Source organism: Ascidiella aspersa, chromosome 8 (genome assembly GCF_963924565.1).
Source record: "Ascidiella aspersa chromosome 8, kaAscAspe10.2, whole genome shotgun sequence".
NCBI classification, from domain to species: Eukaryota; Metazoa; Chordata; class Ascidiacea; order Phlebobranchia; family Ascidiidae; genus Ascidiella; species Ascidiella aspersa.
Genome location: NC_139454.1, coordinates 3,202,963 through 3,221,284, shown reverse-complemented (window position 1 = coordinate 3,221,284; position 18,322 = coordinate 3,202,963). Strand labels below are relative to the sequence as shown.

Here is an 18,322-nt window from a genome sequence, read left to right as displayed (position 1 = left end):
TATCAGTTACTTGGCTGCGTATATTGCTTGTCTCAGGGGCATATTATGTGTTTAGACAGGCCTGCTCTGCGGTCAGGGTTGTTTAATGCGCCAAACTGTGAACCAACTTACGTTTGCCTTATTGCCTGTACTCTAAGAAAGGCTGATAATATTAAGACATGCGTATGTGTATATTCCAGGGGCGGATCCAGTTGGGGGAAACCTGGTCATGCCGCCCCTCTTAACAGGATTTTTTGGCCTATTTTAACCAAGTAAATGTAAAGATTTTTCGTTTTCCGCGCGAATATGTCCATTAATTATGCTCACGTGTGTCTAAGCATAATTTTTACAATGTTTTTTTTACAATGGTTTTATGCGTCGTGCGCCTCATCGCACCTTCTAAAATTAATGTTTTGAGTATTTGCGTTTTGCGTGAATCGATAACCTCGTTGTAATGTAGCTTTTTTATTGAAATTAACACATCTCCAACCTTAATCTTTAATGAAGTAAACGACCTGTATAGTGTTGCAAAGGTTACTTCTTTACGACGTCACATTAGGTGTAACTTTGTGACTAAACGCTTTGACCTGACTTTGTGACGTCACATTATGACGTAAATTTGTGACGTCACGCCCAAAAAAATACATGCCCCCAAACAAAAATTCTGCATCCGCGCCTGGTGTATTCGCTATTTTTCCGAAGGGGCAAAAAATGGCTTTATTTTACAAAGAATATAGTGTTATATCATAGCGCTTTATATTGTTTCTAATTTGGCATAAATTTAAGGGATATTGGCTGTAGAAGTCATTTTTAATTAAAAAAACCGTCCTTATTTTTAAGATTTGTCCTTATTTTTAAGTTCTAAATTCTATAGCGGATTCTTTTTTTTAACTAATTAGTTTCTAAGAAAATGTGACATTTAAAGTCATTATTGTGTCTAACTGTTGAAGGGGCTTTTGTAAATTCCAAAACATTTCTAACTTCTAAGGAATGGCTTGCTGCGAAAGTCATAGCTGTTCATGTCGCCGTTATTTGGTTGGTGGAACGACGGTAACCCATAATATACATAATACGTGTAATCATTTAAAAAAAATTTTATTGTTCAAACAGGTCAATAGTTTAAAGCCCCCCCCCCCCTAAACAATTGCCCCCTCATCTGTTCATTTAAATACATAAAACGTCAATACATTAGTTTACAAAGCCCGGTGTAGAAAACTGCCTCTTTTGTTCTTGGCCGAAGTAATCCAATTCAACAACAGTCACTCCAGAATCAAATCTATACACGCCTAGACAAACTATAGGATGTGGTTTGTAGCATCCATCCTTTTTCAGTTCGCGACCCACTTTTACCTCAAGTTATTATATTGTGGGACTCACAGTGATCGGAAATATGATTAACAGCTACTTAAACGTGCATCTTTACAACTGGTGTATAGTTGTATACGTATACTGAAATAGTTAATGCGACACAACACAACCTATTGTTACATTGTTGCATAAATGTTACGTATTGATAATGCAATAATTTCCCGATCTAATAGGAAACTCTTAACATCTAGAAATGCTTCGCGACCCACTGGTTGGAAAGCACTGGTTTAGAGTGTTGTTGGCTTTTATTTGTCGTATGAAACTCCTTTTTATCGCCAAAATGTCCAAATTGCATCAACAAGTAAAAAACCTGAACGTGACAGTTGCAGAAGTAACGCTTCAACCCGAAATCAATCCAAGGTTCGAAACGCTATTTGTTTTCACGCAAATTAATTCGGCTCTTTCATTAGGCGCCAAGCTCTCCGCCCAGTCCCAACACGCCTAAGGAAAAACGCGGGTTAAAGATTAACCCCGACTTTATGGGGCTCGCCTGGGCTCTCGCGACCCCCTTTAACCGGCCTTATGACGTCATAGTGGTCTTTTTATCGTTCGCGATTGCTTCTTTTCTGTCGCGACGACGTCGATTGTTTAAGATAATTGCCATAGACGCCCCAAAGTTTGTTTGGGTTCAGAGGCTCTTCGCGTGCGCTTCCATTTGCTATTTTTGGAGGGCTTATAAAAGTGTGACGTCACGGAAAACAGTTTTCATGTTGAACTTACAAAGAAGTAAATTGGCGACAAACAATACGCTAATATCGTAGGAGGTTTTAAAACTTATTTTGACAGATGGAGTAAAAACAATAGTTTTCACAATAGTAGCCTCCGTAGTAAAGTTTGCCTTGTCATGTTATTTAAATGCAGAAACACTGTACTATTCAGTTTTTTAAATGTATACTATACTGCGAATACACACACTGCGCATTGTTTCTTAAGCTTACTTCCTCTTTAATTTCTGATCGAAACCGATGTCACCCTTAAAACACCGATAGCGTAACAATATATACTAGAGATGTCCGGTATTTTCGTATCGGAGACCACGGGATCGGTACTCGTCCGATACTAGGACTAGGAGGGTATCGGTGCCGATCCAAAAATATTAAGTTAAAAACCAGCTGAAATTTCTTTACACTACAGCAACTTTTGGCTATAACCTGGTAAAAAATTCCTTGAACGTTTCAATTTAGTCTAGTTTGCTTATTTGATAGTGATGGAGAAACCAGGTGGCACTGTACAAAGACAAATTGTATTGGATTCTCGACAAGCTTACGCACAACCGTGCTTCATCAGGTCAAAGTATACTTAAGTAAAGTATAAAGTATACTTTGACCTGATGAAGCACGGTTGTGCGAAAGCTTGTCGAGAATCTAATACAATTTGTCTTTATACAGTGCCACCTGATTCCTCTATTTAGAATTAGGACAAATACGGCCATATACAAAGATTGATAATAATGAAGTCACTTGGGATCGGATCATATCGCAAAACTATTTAAAAAGATAAATCGGGTATCGGAATGTAATGTCGGACTCCCTCAATGTATACTATAGGCGACGATTAACAAAAAGCTTTTTGACAAGCGCGGCATATTTCTTTCAGCACCAACCCGCACTGCATTTTCCACTGTTCCCTTTCTGCTGTGCGAATAGTCACGGAAGTCTAATGTGACGTCACAAACACGCCGCGGCGGGTATTTGCTTCGTTATGTTGACACAACGTCGGCAGGCTGTTTGCTTAAAATGCGATTTCCAGAAACACTTTAATGGCAGAAGACAGGACGCACATATATCACACAAGCGACACAGTACACCGCGGGCCGGTAAAAACACAGAATACAAGAAATCGAAAGGATATTTTTGGCGCTCTATGACGAATGTACACATATATGCGCTTTACTGTTTAGGCTTATTAGTCGTATACTGCGAGGCCAACACTGTAAACGACTAATAACAACAATCTATTGCAGTGGTTCTCAATGTGTTGTTTTTTTCATCGAAGATCTCAGCCATGTTTAAAGCAAGCATTATTTTATATATTTTACCGTTACTTTCTCTAACCGTCCAACGTTTAAAGCGGTGCTTATACAAACTGTTATACTGAGCACAAGCTTTTCAACCTATTATTTAAATTATGGATTTCTAAATTGAAAAAAAGTAGTTCAAACTTTTCATTGTGCAAATCAAAATAATGGAGGATAAATCTTCAAAACCATAAAAAAACACATTGTATAAATGCTATAACATTCCGATCAGCATTTATACACACTATTTAACTCTTTAAAAGCTGTAAAATTAGTTATTATTACCAACTCGGGCAAAGGAATGTGATCAGGCCAATATAATTTATCCGTCAATAAATTTAATAGAAGTTGTTCTCGACAGCTCTAAACATCTTATGGGAACCAACCTGAGAACCACTGGTCTATTGCCTTTGGAAACGTAAGAAATGCGTTTTAACGATTACATAAGTTTGCGATTTAAAATTCAACAAAAATGTCGACATTTGAAAGATCGTTTTGTGGATTCCGAGAACAACTTTATGTACGCTTTTAAAGACGGCAATACGCACAGTATAAACACTGTATAACGACGTAAAAAGAACTAGATCGGCGACGGAAGAATGCGGCGCGATTTTGCGGCGAAAAAGCGAAACAAAAGAATTTAAACGAAAACCGAAGCAATTTCTTGTAAGTTGTGTCGTTATTGGGGCGACAACCGATCTTTCTCGGGTTTTGCTCGTTAACTGGTTTCAGTAAGCTGTAAAAGGACGTTAGATGACGTGTATAAACATCAGCATGTGTGATACATAAACTTGGCTGATGTTTGGTTTTGGCGGCCATAATGAGCTACTGAAACAAGTCTGGACGAGATTTTACGATTTAAAATACCCCACTGACATTTAAAATTTCGGAAAATTAGCTGTAGCCCTTGTCTCTTTCTTACATTTGAGTCTTCGCGTATTAATGATGCCAAATTTAAATTACCAGGTGATAGGGCCAGAACAATAAAATACAACTATCGTGATTTTGTTTTGCCGTGCCGTAAAAACACAAAAAACAACCGTGCAAAAAAGTGTTAAGATTCCATTTAAGGGGGACATCAGTCATTAAAAGGGTAGAACCAGGATTTCATCTCATTGAAAAGCTTGGATCGTACAAAAAAAACGAACAGCCAGTCTAATAAACTAAAGCAAGGTATATTTCAACATATCTGTTAAAGCAATGTAAGACATATCAGTAAAGAGCAGTCTAAGAACAGTGTTTAAGAGCCCCACTAGTAACTTTATCAAACTAATTTAAACAAAATCCAGTTAAATTACCTTTAACTGAACTTAAGGAAAGCTGAATTTAACAAAATTCAGCTGAAAGTCGAACAAAAGTGCCACTATTATTGCTCAGTTTGAGTTCTTGAGACTCAATTTTTCTGAGTACCACTTCTATCTTTAATAAGGAGTTAAGCTAAATCTATCTCAAATTAAACAAGATTTATACCACTTTCATCGGTCAACTTTGAGTCCCTAAAACTCAATTAAACATGCTTTAAAGGTCAATTATAAATCCGGCAAATCTGCGGTGCGCTTTAGCAAAAGAGTCAAATACGTCATGAACTTGACGAGAAGTGGGGTGGATTCCAGAAACTTACGACAAAAAACAAGGTTTATTTTGTAACCTTAAAACCGTGTTTTGAGCTTTCACTCAAACTCCACATCAAGTCTTCTACCTCTCCTTGAGAGGAATATTGTCTTCCTCTTCTGTTTCTTCGTCTTCTTTAAAAGCAAGAGCGTCTCCCTTCTTTCCCTCGCTGAACTTAAACAGCGTGTCCGAGTTATTAAGGGGTCTGGGGGGCGGGGGAACCCCCGACGCCCTGCGGTTGGCGTACCGGGGGGAGGCGGCCTGGAACTTTGGGAACCCGGAACCGAGTTGCGATGGCGAGGATGGATTATTGTAGATGAAGTCCATGGTCTTCTTCATTGGGTGATCTGTGTTTCTGGATGCAATCTTCTCCCGTGATAAAGGAGCCGCATCAAAGGAGTCCGCGTCTTCTTCCTCCTGGTCTTCCGGATGCTGATCCATCTTGAGGTCCTTGTCAACCTCAGGGAGACTGCTCTCCTTACGCTCGGTATTCACCTGGTTCATGTCGATCGTTGTGAGAGCGAATCTCTTCTCGCTGTTACTTGGACTGCTTCGGCCGTTCTGGTCTATCACTAAGTCTCTCGAGTTTTCTGTGACATAAAACATAAAGTTGTTGCGATAAATAATTTTTTGAGGTTCAAAAATTAGACAAACACTTTTACTCTGTTACACTTTTACTCTGGTCAAAGTCGTTCGAGGTTTCTGCGACATATAAAATAGAATTGTTACGTTCAGTGTTTTTTAAGGTGTTTTGGGAAATTTCTCCAGCGATTTCCCAAATTTTGGACTTGCAACTTTTTGGTATTTAAATGAAACACTTGCGACTACTTAGCGGTCACCCAAACCAAAAAAAAACCTGGTTAAGTTTATAATTTCTTTAATGTAATGTAATTCTCTTTTTGTTAAGAAACTATAGAATATGACCACAATAAAGACTAGTAAGAATTTGTACTTTTACTTCAAATTTACTACGCCAGTCGAGGTTCTGTGGGTTGAAACATAATGTTGTAATATTTTTTGTTTGAGGTTCAAAACTAGAAATATAACTACAGTAACGACTAACTTAAAGTTCCTGCAAGGTTATTCCTACTCTGGTCAATTACTAAGCCTGGAGTGTTTTCTGCGACATCAAACATAAAGTTGTTACGTTTTTAAACTACTAAGTCGCTCGCGATTTCTTTGGGTAAAAACGTAAAGTTGTTATGTTTATTATTTCTTTAAGGTTTAAAAACTAAGAATATGACCACAAAACAGACAAGCAAGACTTTGCACTTTTACTCTGGTCAATTACCGACCCGCTCGAGTTTTCTGCGATGTCAAACAAAAAGTTGTTATGATTTTTTTGAGGATCATAAAAAGAGGATCTTCGCGCTTAAACTCTACAGTACTTTTGATTTACAAAAAGTGTCGTCCAGCTCTGCAAGAGCAGTCATGCGATAAGAATAATACGCGTAGTCTACTCATAAAAAGAGTACTGCCATTTATCCGAAATTATACAAGACTATTTTTAAAGGCAACTAGATTGTATCTGGTATATGAAATTGTTGTACAATTGACTTTTGAATCATTTTAAAAACAAGAATGATTCTTATAAAAACTGGTAATAAACTTGATCTAAACGAATAAACGCTTGGTTGCAAGGTACTAATTACAAATCGTTCAAATTCAGTATCTGGAAAACCCTTAAAAAACTCTTCCCATTTTGATGGTTAATATTTCACCAGTAAGCAGCAGACCAAAAAATATATAAATTCAAGACACTTTTTATGGCGTTTTATGTAACTTTTTTCGGCTTGGTCAGCAACACAAAAGTCAAAACTTTTGATTTTTTACACGTTAACATTTCAAAAGGCGCCCGTTTACTTCCTTTAATTGCCGTAATGAGATCAATTTTTTGACATGTTTAAGTGTTCCCTGACACCATCTGTAGCTATAGATTTAATCGCCGTGTCAAAATATCACGTTTCAAATGCATAATTAATTCCTTTGCAAAAAATTCACAGCTTTCCTAAAGGTAGCATTCATTATTTATACGACAGGTCTGGCTACTTTGTTCAAAAATAGGCCTTTTTATGTTTGGGTTGGCAGGTCGCCAAACAAAACAAGCACTGAGCAGTTTTAGCAATCCATTTGCAAAAAGAGACTGTCCAAAATAAGTTAAAAGCAAGAGCCTTGTAACTAGGAACGATACTAGGCATCTTGTTCCGCTACCGATACACGATATTTTGGACAAAAAATATCGCGATATAAACCGATATCAAATGACGACTTACTATAGTCAACCGAGCATATTTGGTTACATTGAAATGTTCAAAGGTTTTTTGCTATAGGTTATGAGATCCCAATACGCTTTAGCCTAAAGAAGTTTAATTACGTCCAGGTTTTAAAGTAGTCTTTTCGAATAAATTCACCTTATAATAAGGTAAAATAGCTGCGTTGGATAGCAAATCATGGCTTAAATTGCTATTTTAAATTAGTTTCGGATATGCACCGATACACCCACTATATAGTTGTTAATTATTATCATTTGGCATCGGGTATCGGCTCTTATTATCGGACATTCCTAATTTCAACTTTTCTAAAATAAACGGAATCATTTATACAACTCTACCTTAACTGCTTGAAATAAGCAAAATGCTTAATATACTCCCAGTTTAACTTTATAACTACTGCCTAAATTTGGCTTATAACTTAACAAAGGGAACAAAATGCAATTCAGCATTCTGTAACGAAGGCTGTGCGAAATAAGTTTTAGACTTAACAAAAGGACCAGGTTAAATACAATCTATTATCTTGAAAGCTCGAGAGCCAAAAATAAGGTACTCGATTCACAGAATCGGAGGACAAATATAGTATATAATTATGTAATGGCAAATGCTTACGATAGGTATATAGACTTACCACACTGATCTGGCAATATTAAATTTTAATTTTTTGAAGTTTGACAGCCTAGAATAACTTATAGATCTAACAAAATAAATGAACAGATTAAAATAAGTTCTAAACTTAACAAAAACAGATGCAATATGGAAGGTTAGCTTTTTTAAATAAATTTTATACCTAAAACAAAGGACCAGAGCATTTCATTGTACTCTGAGTAGGCAGTTAAAGCCGACTCTGCTTAAAACAGGTTTACAAATAACAATAAGACCAGGCACAATACAGTTTAATATTGCGTAAGTTCAAATGCTAAGTTTTGTAACTAACAAAAAATTTGCCAAATGTAATTTAATTATTCTGTAACGTCGAATGTCTAAGATACAATATATTCTAATATGAGGCTGATATTTAACGAAGTAACAAATCCAACATGTTAAAGATCGACTGCTTTAAATAACTTTCAGGTCTAACAAAAGACTTACAAGCAATTTAATATTCTGTTTTAAAATCGCAACTGCCTAAAATAACTATTGGGCTTGACAAAGGGTCCTGAACGGACGCAATTTAATATTCTGGTGTACCCTTACCCTTACGCTATTGGCCTTGTCCGGAAACACTGTTTTTGCATCAAGGGTTAATAGCAAAAACATCGAACATTGCGCCAAGGATAAACTGTGAATGCCGATATTAGATAATATGCTTTTGCTATCATATACTGAAAAGCAGCTCTTCCGACACTTATTTTTCTCTTTAACGTTTTGGCTACCTTTCCAGGATGTCTTTATCAGATAATGTAAAAACAGCAGGCAACAAAACGTTGGATAAAACAAATAAGCACGGGAGGAACTTCTTTTGAGTATATGCAGATATTAAAGTTTTTCATCGAAACACTGCCTTTTGATTAACTTTTTAAACTTTTAAACAGTTAGTGTTCAATTGTGTAAGTATAAGTTTCCAAATTGAAAATACCAGGCAATCTGGTTTTTCATTTTACACACAAGGTCGAATGATTCAAGCCAACACAGTGTCACTGAAACGCCCTTCCTTTAAACATTTTTACAATTTGTTGCCTAAAATCATCCATGCTGGCCTAAAGCAGTGACGTACACCTTTGCGGAAAACAAAGACCAGCATATGCCGGTTTTCGCAAAGGACTTTTTCATTCTGTTGCACACCGCAGACAAAGTATACGGACTTTGGAAGAAAGCACACAAACTTTCAAATTCCTGCCTCGTCCGCCCAGCAAAGGCACCAATTAGCTGGGCGTAATTCGGTTAATCATTCACTGACATCTTCGGCCGTATGATAAAGCTTAAATCTCAACGCTGTCGAATATTAACGCAGGATGCTGTCAGATATTTTCGTCTTAACGACACCGACAGTCGACAGCCTTTCGTTATGTAGCGCTTGCCAGGGGCAAATCTAAGGGGGGACACAAGGCGATGCCGCAAAACTATATTGTTTTGCAACTTTTACTATGTAAATTAAAAAACGCCGTCGTTTGCGCAAACTTCTTGTCTTTTTTCCGAAAGGCGCTATGCATATTGTGGCATATTGTTCCCTGTGACTCATAAACTCTACAAAGTTCATTATTTGTTGAATTTGACTTAAATACCGTTTTTCAAGCAATATACGAAACTCCTTTATGTGCCCACGCCTCGCGTATCCTTAAAAACAGAAGGCTGTGTCAATCTAAACCCTTTTATTCGCTAAAGGCAATTAGACCTGATTTCAGATGCATGTATGTACACGGGTTGTCATAAGAACAACATACATTTTTAAAATAAATGTTTTATAAATCCTTTCAAATTTTTATGCCCTCCCAACAAAAATCCTGTACCCATCCCTGGCAGTTAATCAACCTATTAACTGGGTTAAATAGAACGGGAAGCTGTGGAAACAAAAACCTAAAAAATCAGCTATGTATGTACTCTATAAGCTAAATTGACCTTTAAATGTGCCATTCATGAGTCTAAATTAATCCAAGCAATTGTTCGCCTATAATTGGTTCGAAATCGCATAAAGGTCGATTGTGACGTGTGAATGGGTGGGTAATATTTTGAACGATGCTGTTTTGATTGTTTGCTGCTGCTTTAAATAAGGCACTGGGATGCCAAGCTAAGCAAATGAACGCATTTATAAACAAAACAAAACACAGAAACAGAGTAATACTTTTAAGGGCGAAATGTTAAACAAAGCAGCATGCAACAGACTGCATAGAATACCTGTAACACGAATTCACATAATTTTTCATGAGCTAAATTTTTTCGCGGACCTAATTGTATACGACGCCCTTTCCGCAAAGATAACTTTATCTCAATCACACTATGGCCTTTTTCGATTCTCTACGTATCCTTTCTCTACGTATCCTTATCCCAAAGTAGCTTAGGTTAAATAAAAGCCAAAATGTAACGTCACAGTTTTATTACCAAACAGACATTTTCTTAAATTTCGTTTGCTACCAGCTATAGTATGAATTTAAAAGATATACACACAATATTAAGTTTATGAATACATTTAGGTCAAAAAACAGGAAAACAGTTTTAAAAGGGTCCCTCGTTCGCACCAAGCCTATAAAATGACAACCCATTTTTCGTGGCCACTTTTCAAAAAAAAAACACAGCACGCTTTTCACAAAAAATACACTTTTTCTGAAACTAGAGAGCAAATCACCTAGATCTGGTTATTCACGTAATGCGTCAATCTAATTTTCAAATTCAAAATCCCACGCTTGCCAGTCGCACAAGCGCGCAAACGCAATTTTACATCTGTCCCGGTAACCTGAATCCAATTTCGAACGCTACAAAACCAAAGCGACAGACGGCAAAGTAAACGAGAGAGAAATAAAGAGACAAGGCGAGAAAAAAGAGCGAGTGTGAGAAAAAGGACTGAGGATAAAACGGAACAATTTTAGTTTCCGTTTTTGAAAACCCGTATCTCAGCGGTTTCCAATCTTTTTTGGGCTTTTTTTTGCACCCTTTGTAAAACAGTAATAGTCCGCATTACCCTTACCAGCATTTTTTGCCACACAATTAACTTTTATGTCACATAAACTGATTTCAAACTGCACACATCCTCTGTGTAGAAGGCAGAAGAATAGATTATAGATTTGTTACACCCCAGTCGTAGATAAAAGTATTGTATAAACCAGGGGTTCCCAACCTGTGGGCCATTGTCCTCTAGGGGGATAGTTTGACCACATTTTGGGCAAAACTAAGCAATTTTTACCCTAAGCCTAATGAAATGGTCATGCCATTGCTGCTGCCTTTCCCATCAACATATCGTGGTGAATGTGGGTTTTCAACAATGTTACTTCTAAAGACAAAGCAGCGCAGTGTCTTGGATATTTAGTACGACATGCGGCTATGGTTCTTTCCACCACTAAACCAGCAATTAAGACATTGTCAGAGCAAAAACAAGCTCAACCATCACATTAACTGAATATGTAATAATTAATTAACGTATTATCATGTATTTATATCGTTTTATCATTATAACTGTCCGTTACTGTACAATTCAAAAGATTGAAAAAAAGACAATTGATTTCGCAAAATTTTCAACGGGGGCCACAGTGTAAAAAAGGTTGGGAACCCCTGGTATAAACTAAAGAAACTCACCAATAGAGCAAAAGTTATAATCAAAACGGCATTAAACCATCTCTAGGCACCCTTGAGCGTTAAAAAGCCCCGGTTGGGAACCACTGTTGTATTGAGTCCCAAAATCTAACAACAATAATTTCAGCAACGGGCCGAGGTAATGGAAAAATTGTGTACTTGCGCCTAAACAAACAGGATAAATTCACCGTGGTGAGAATTTCACATTGATTTTGTACGATTGCCTACTTTGTTTTTTGTTGTTGTAAAGTTTGTCTTGTGCGACTTTGCACTCGTGAAAAGGTTTATTGTAGCTGTTTATTTTGACAGACGCGCGTCCATTTACGGCGCTTTTAGACTATCTTCAACGGAAGCTCAATCTGGCAATGTTTTTGTTTATTGGAAATGTTTTTACGATTTGGGTCTAAAAGGTGATACAGAAAAAGCATTTCTTTGACTCAGTGGCAATCAAAAAAACATTAATCAAAAGTAAATGTGCGGTTAAAATTTTCCAGTAAAACCGTGCGATTCGGTGTTTTTTGGAAGACTTCTTATCTTTTTAATGCGTTTTTAAAAAGGGCGCATAAAAACCAGAATATGTCTTAGCGGGACGGATCATAAAGGTATCTGAACTAAACGCACATTATGAAGTGTGATTCCTTTGTAAAAAAGCTATGAATACCCAGTTTTGAGGAGCTGGTTGTAGTAGGGGTGAGTGGGAATACCTTGCAAAGTGTATTTTTCCAAAAAGCAAAAAAACCAAAAAAACAACAAAGGTTTGTTTTACTTGAAAACGTTTTAAAGAAAGTAAGCCGCGGGGCGGATTTGGCTTTGTTGCTGGATTTGATCCAGGTCCGCCCAAGTACATATTTTTCAGCGCCAAGTGCTAAATCCGGGATAGATATTCATTGTTGGCGCACAATAGCAGCGATAAGAATGGTCGATAGCTGGTCGTCAATCAAAACTGAGTCTGGCCAACAAAAACGGCCACGTTTTATATGGCCGGCTCCCATTTCTCACTTTTTTCGGTGCTTGTTTACGGCCCCTGTTTGAATACGCTCTGAATATTGGTTGAACCGGTCCGCTGAGAGTTTTTCGTGTTTTGTTCGACCGGAGAATACGTTAAGTTGCTTGATTAAACAAAAAAAATATACACTCCATTTGCTGTTATGCAGCGCCCTTTTGTGTGGCAAGTCAAACTTATAGTTTTCCATTTTTAACTTATGATATGCACTTATAAGTTTGTCACTTTTCAGTAAGATATTTGTTGCTGCTTCATTGGTAAAATTCGCTCAAACGATGGTTCGATTATTATACTCAAGGCAACGCGTAAATCATCTGCAGTTAAAAAATCGCTTAAAACATGTAGTTTTAAGAATGTTTTTATAAACAGTCCTAACATCATCTGATACGAAAGCAAGAATCTTTCTTTTACATTTTATTTTCTTCGGAAGATTCCATACTTCTGAAAGTGCTTAAGCTTATGACCCTATAGCAGGGGTGGGCAATCTACGGCCCGCGGGCCAGATCCGGCCCGCCAGTGTTAAAAGGTCGTCGACGTATTATAACGGTTCAAAAACATCTTCACGGAAAACTTGTCGCGGGCCGTTTTTTGAAAACACGAAAACCACCATTCAGATCTCAATTCCTTCCGCTTTCCATTATCTCCCTTTATACACTTAAGCTCACTTCCCTTTATAAGAAAACCGCCTACCCTTCGTTTTTTTCTCTTTAACCGCAAAATATCTCCGCTCATTGCCAAACGTCGCCCTGTATCTCAACGTGCTGTTGCTCTAATACAGTGTTTCTCAACCTTTTTTGCAACGACTTAAATATTAAGCGTAAATATAACAGCGAATCTTTGGCGACTTAACTCTATTCACTGAACGTTTTGTAATTAAACAAAACAAGACAAATACCATCAATAGGCTTAAATTTTGGAGCACAATGGTTGGGTTTTTGTAAGTTGTACTATAGGACTTAGTACGAATATCAAAGTCCATACAGAAGTGCGTGGCAGTTTAAACTGTTCGAATAACTCTTTACTCAGTTCCAATTCTACCTACTTCTGTATGAGCTGAAACACTTTAGAAAGTAAGGATCTCCCGCGGATAATAAAATATAAAAGAAAGATTCTTGTCTTCGTATAAACAGTCTTAAGATACTTCTGTATAAGATTTGAATTTATTAAAATGAGCCATTTCACCGTGTGCCTTGACACTGTCCTCAAATTTTGGAGAAATTTTGTTGCAAACCATCTCAACAAATCTAACCATGCGAACTGTAACATGTAGTCGGCATCACTGGGTGTCGTGGGTGACCCAACCAACATAAACAGCCACCCAATTTTGAACTATTGGTTGAGAACGCTGCTGTAAAAGCCCCATTGTTCAGTTCACCGCCCACATCTTTCCTATCTACTTGAGCTTTGCTGCTTGAACGGGCTTGGAGCCTGTGGCGAGGTATACCCTCTTGCACTCGATCTATTGAATTATGTTGGCGGCAATGTGACCGCAAAACCGCCAGCGTCTCCTGTGTGATCCATTTGGGACAGATTAGGCGTTCGCTTTTCCCTTTCTCTAGCCTTGTTGGCTTTTTCGGTGCTGGTTTTTGTGGAATTTTGCGGTAAAATGTCACAAAATTAGTTATTTTTTGGTGAGCTCACGGTCTCGTATATAGGTTAGTTCAGTTAAGTGATAAATTGCCTTAAAATTAAAGGTAAATGAGTGGGCTGACATATTACTTGTAAATAATTAAACCTAATTTTATCACGAACCGACATGATTTTTCAGTTATGAACTTCCAAAGCTGCGCTTGGTGATAGCTCCAGACCGCCATCTTGTTATATACGAATAACAGCACCATGAACAATTCGGTGTTTAAAGATGTTCGTAACAATGCTGCTTGCGTTTCTACTGTTTGTGCATAACAAAAATATCCTTTAACAAAGGCGTTCTTAAACTGGGGCCCTTGGACCCCTTATTATTATTTTTAAATAGTTTAATAAAAAATACTTTCGAGCCCTCTCCTTATATGTATTTATACTTCAGTGTTACAGGGAAAACTATAATTTTATCTAATTTATCTTAAAGTGTGTTTTTATGCCACCGTAATGCTAATCCATTGATGTTTAAGGTAACAAAAGTTTAAAAAAAAAAAACATTTCTTTAGTATAAGTGCAAGACAAATCTTCTGTCTGCACAACTATTTTACTTTTTCTGTTATTTTCCACTTACTGTTAAGCTTCCATTTATCTTTTTCGGCCACCGGAAATTTGTGCTCGGCTACTTTCGTCGTCGACGCTGTACAACCCATGACGTCACGGAAGTTATGACGTAATTTGGTTACGTAACAATTAAGGTAACAAAGTATCTCTATCTGACATAGTCGAACCTGTGGAAACGAAACATTAGCTTGGAAACTGGATTTTACGTCCAAGAAATTTTACAAAACTTGAGATGTAGGCCTTTTTCGAACCAGACATTCAATTGAAGGTTGGAGCTTGTATAACGTAGAGTAACAATCAAAGCCGATGCAGAAAGTTGGCTTTTTGTGAACGATTAAAATAAATGTTAAGACTGGAGGTTGTAGTTGGACCCAGAATGAATATCAAAGCCCACACAGAAATGAAAGCTCATTCAGAAGTGTTTCATTATGTAAACGTTTCGTTTAATTATCTACTTCTGTTTGGGATTTAATACTTATTCTGCGTTTAGATGCCAGATTTAAATGTTTTGCGAAATTCAGTACGTAAAATGTGTATTCTAACAGAATGACGTCACGATTTTTAACATGTTTAGGCACAAAAAACATGTTCCAATACTTTCGCACACACCAAGTAGCAAACTCAATTTTCTTGAAAGGCTGCTTTGAATTTTTAACAAACTGACTACATACATGTACTGTCAGCATTAGCAACATGTAAACCTAATGTCTGAATACTGAAGATTCAATTTGCTTAAATAGCCTGACTTCGCTACCTGCTGTAACAAAAACCCTGGAATTACCGAGATTAGATCCCACTTTAAAGAGGGTACTGTTTGAGAGAATGGCAACTTCACAACAAAAGAATTATGCAGTTTGGTAAATATTGATTCACGGCCGACATATTTCCCTTGGAACAGTAAAAGTACTTTTACGAGCTCGCGTACCCTTCGTTTTCGCTTCGCGGCTCCAACGAGCCTGAAGTACAGGCCATTGTTGTGATTCTAATATCATTGTGACGTCACTAAAGCGCACCTTGTCTCTTCAGACTGCTTGGCTCCGAATCAATTGGCTTATGCTAATTAGGAGTAGTAAAAATGCCTGTATATCGTTGTAACGACTTGAGTGGGTATTGCTGAGTCATCTCAGTGATTTCAAAAATACCCTAGTACAGTTGTTTTCAACTATTTATGTGTCGTTGTCCTTGACTATTTCTAAATGGAGTTTTATTAAGTCTTAAAAATAATTAACTTATGGCCAGCAATCATTTAATGCAGTGGTTCTTAACCTTTGGCAACCTGTCGAACCCTATGTTATTCTGCAAGCTTTCGTCGAACCCCAAAATTCAAGTAAACTTGCATTTATATAGGTTAATTCGGCCAAACTTTCAATTTATAGCGTTACATGACACCTTCACACATAAAAGAGATTCGAATTTAGCTTGAAATAACAGCATTTATGTTTCAGAGGAAGTTCTCGCCGAACCCTTGAAACAGCTGCGTCTAACCCCAAGGGTTCGATTGAACCCTGGTTAAGAATCACTGATTTAATGCATAGTTGTGTAGCTTGTTGCACGTTGCAAATATGTCAATCGAAAATGATCTGCGGACTTTTGCCATCGATATTTTCAATTAAATCTGTCCAACTAAAGACTTTTTTTTCAGGTGTTAACTAGTCAGGGCTAGGGATGCCCGATACTAAACCGGTTATTCCGATACCGATGCCCGATAATATGGGCACCAAGTATCGCGATCCAATACCGAACGACGTCATTACTATATTAGCTCAACCTGACAAAGTTATTGAAATAGAATTCTTTAACAAGATAATGCTTTCAAGGTTGTCACCACATAATTTGTTTCAGGGTTAAAAAGTACCGATACTACCACTTGGCATCGGTTATCGGCTCCGATCCGATATTATCGGACGAGTAACGATACTACCACTTGGCATAATATCGGACAAGTACCGATACTACTACTTGACATCGGTTATCGGCTCCGATCCGATATTACCGGCCATCTTATAGTCAGTACTTTTGAAAAGGGGATTCGTGTACCTTACAGGTCTACACAGTTTATACAAATGGCCGTTTACGTATGTTCAACAAAATAAGTTTAGACACGGGAGATCCAAGGCCATACAATGAAGCCATTTTAGTAAGCTGCAACATATTAAACACAATTAGTTTGCTAATTTTAAGAATCTTAATTGATTTGAAACAGGTATATAACGACCCATAACACTAAACTTTGATAAAGTGTCCCTGGCGTTAACCTATAGTCACTAGCGGGCCAAGTGTGCCGCATTTCGCAAGTTTTTTTACATGTTGCACATCCCCAAATTAATGGATGAACAAAAATAGATCAACAAAATATCCGCGTTCAAATAACCATAAAAAAACTAAAATATTGCAAATGTTGAATTTAATTTTAGCTTTTCAAACAATGTATTACGTATTGTTAAATATACCCCAAAAAATTGTGAAAGTCCTGCTTTGGAGTCAGTTTAACAAGGGTAAAAATCACTGCATAAGTGCTTCACTTCAATTAATTCTACTTGGTATTTTTGACAGCATACCTTAGAATTTATTTATTTGGGATGTGACTCCGAAGTTCAACTTAGGTTCATCGTCTTAGTCTGTGATTGTTAATGGCGTAACACAACCGCATTGTGCGTCACAGAGGTTATTCATGACGCCATAAAATCGACACTTTATTACATCGTTGTGGCCTGCTTTAATAAATCCTTCAGTTAGTTAGTCAACGCTGAAAAGCTTACTATTCATACGATGCGCTGTGCTGTGTTGAATAAAACGAGCCCAGCTCTTATTTTAGACTAGTTATCCATCGGCCAGTTTTAAAATATATTGTTATAAACAAGTTATTTTGAAATGACGGAAGTCCCGGTCAACTATTTGTAAAACAACTTTCTTTTTGAATAAATAACTTCCAGTCAAGTCTTAGTTACAGCAAGTCAACTCCAAGTCAAGTCCTTGTCATGAAAATAAAACGTTGAACTGTAAAAATCGGTAAACTCGACTGATTATTATGATCATTCACTTAACATATAAAGGAAATTGTTTTACGTGCAAAAGAAGAATGTCCTGCGTTTAAATCCTTTCTGGGTTGTAACAGTCTTTAAGGAGAAGCTATACCCACACTGCCTTAAGCCCCAACAAAGGGTAGACGCCCACAAAAGAATATCGATTTATTGGCTTTTACTTCTTGCTTAAAAGCCCTACATCTTTAAAATATTTGTCTGCTTTCCCTATATTCAACTCATTTTTATTTATGTTTTAGAAAACTGGTGAAAGGCGTTTGAAAACTTTACAAAAAGGAACAAAAAATGTGGTACTTCCAAATTTAAATCGAACTGAGATTTCTCATTCTATATAGCGTTCTATAGGAACAGCGCTAAATTCTTCCTCATATTTTAGCGAACGACGCTCATATTTTTCTCGAAATTCCTATACATAAAACCAAAATCGTCTAAATCCCATCGGTCATCGATTTTCCTGATCCTAGCCGAAAAACTTACACGAATCTCGCCTTTTGCTTACACACTATGAAACAGCGCTCTGTCATAAATTCAATAAGTTTTGAGTCTAGCAGCTTTACCTGGGCTTATCAGTGCAGCAAAAGGCACACGACCTCGGACCTAATCATTT

The 18,322-nt window shown here is 37.2% G+C and overlaps 1 protein-coding gene across 1 annotated transcript; it reads right to left on the bottom strand.

The window, feature by feature from the left end:
- Positions 1–5,059: 5,059 nt before the first annotated feature.
- LOC146135176 (uncharacterized) lies at positions 5,060–7,941 on the bottom strand. Its single transcript, XM_083395698.1, has 2 exons — positions 7,877–7,941; positions 5,060–5,565 (listed from the first exon to the last, which is right to left on the bottom strand). Exon 2 carries the CDS (start codon positions 5,477–5,479, stop codon positions 5,060–5,062), a length of 420 nt encoding a protein of 139 aa, XP_083251824.1. The 5' UTR covers positions 5,480–5,565; positions 7,877–7,941.
- Between the last annotated feature and the right edge of the window lie 10,381 nt (positions 7,942–18,322).

Coding starts and splice junctions, on each gene's coding strand:
- LOC146135176 (XM_083395698.1), bottom strand. CDS start 5,479: ATGAACCAGGTGAATACCGAGCGTAAGGAGAGCAGTCTCCCTGAGGTT.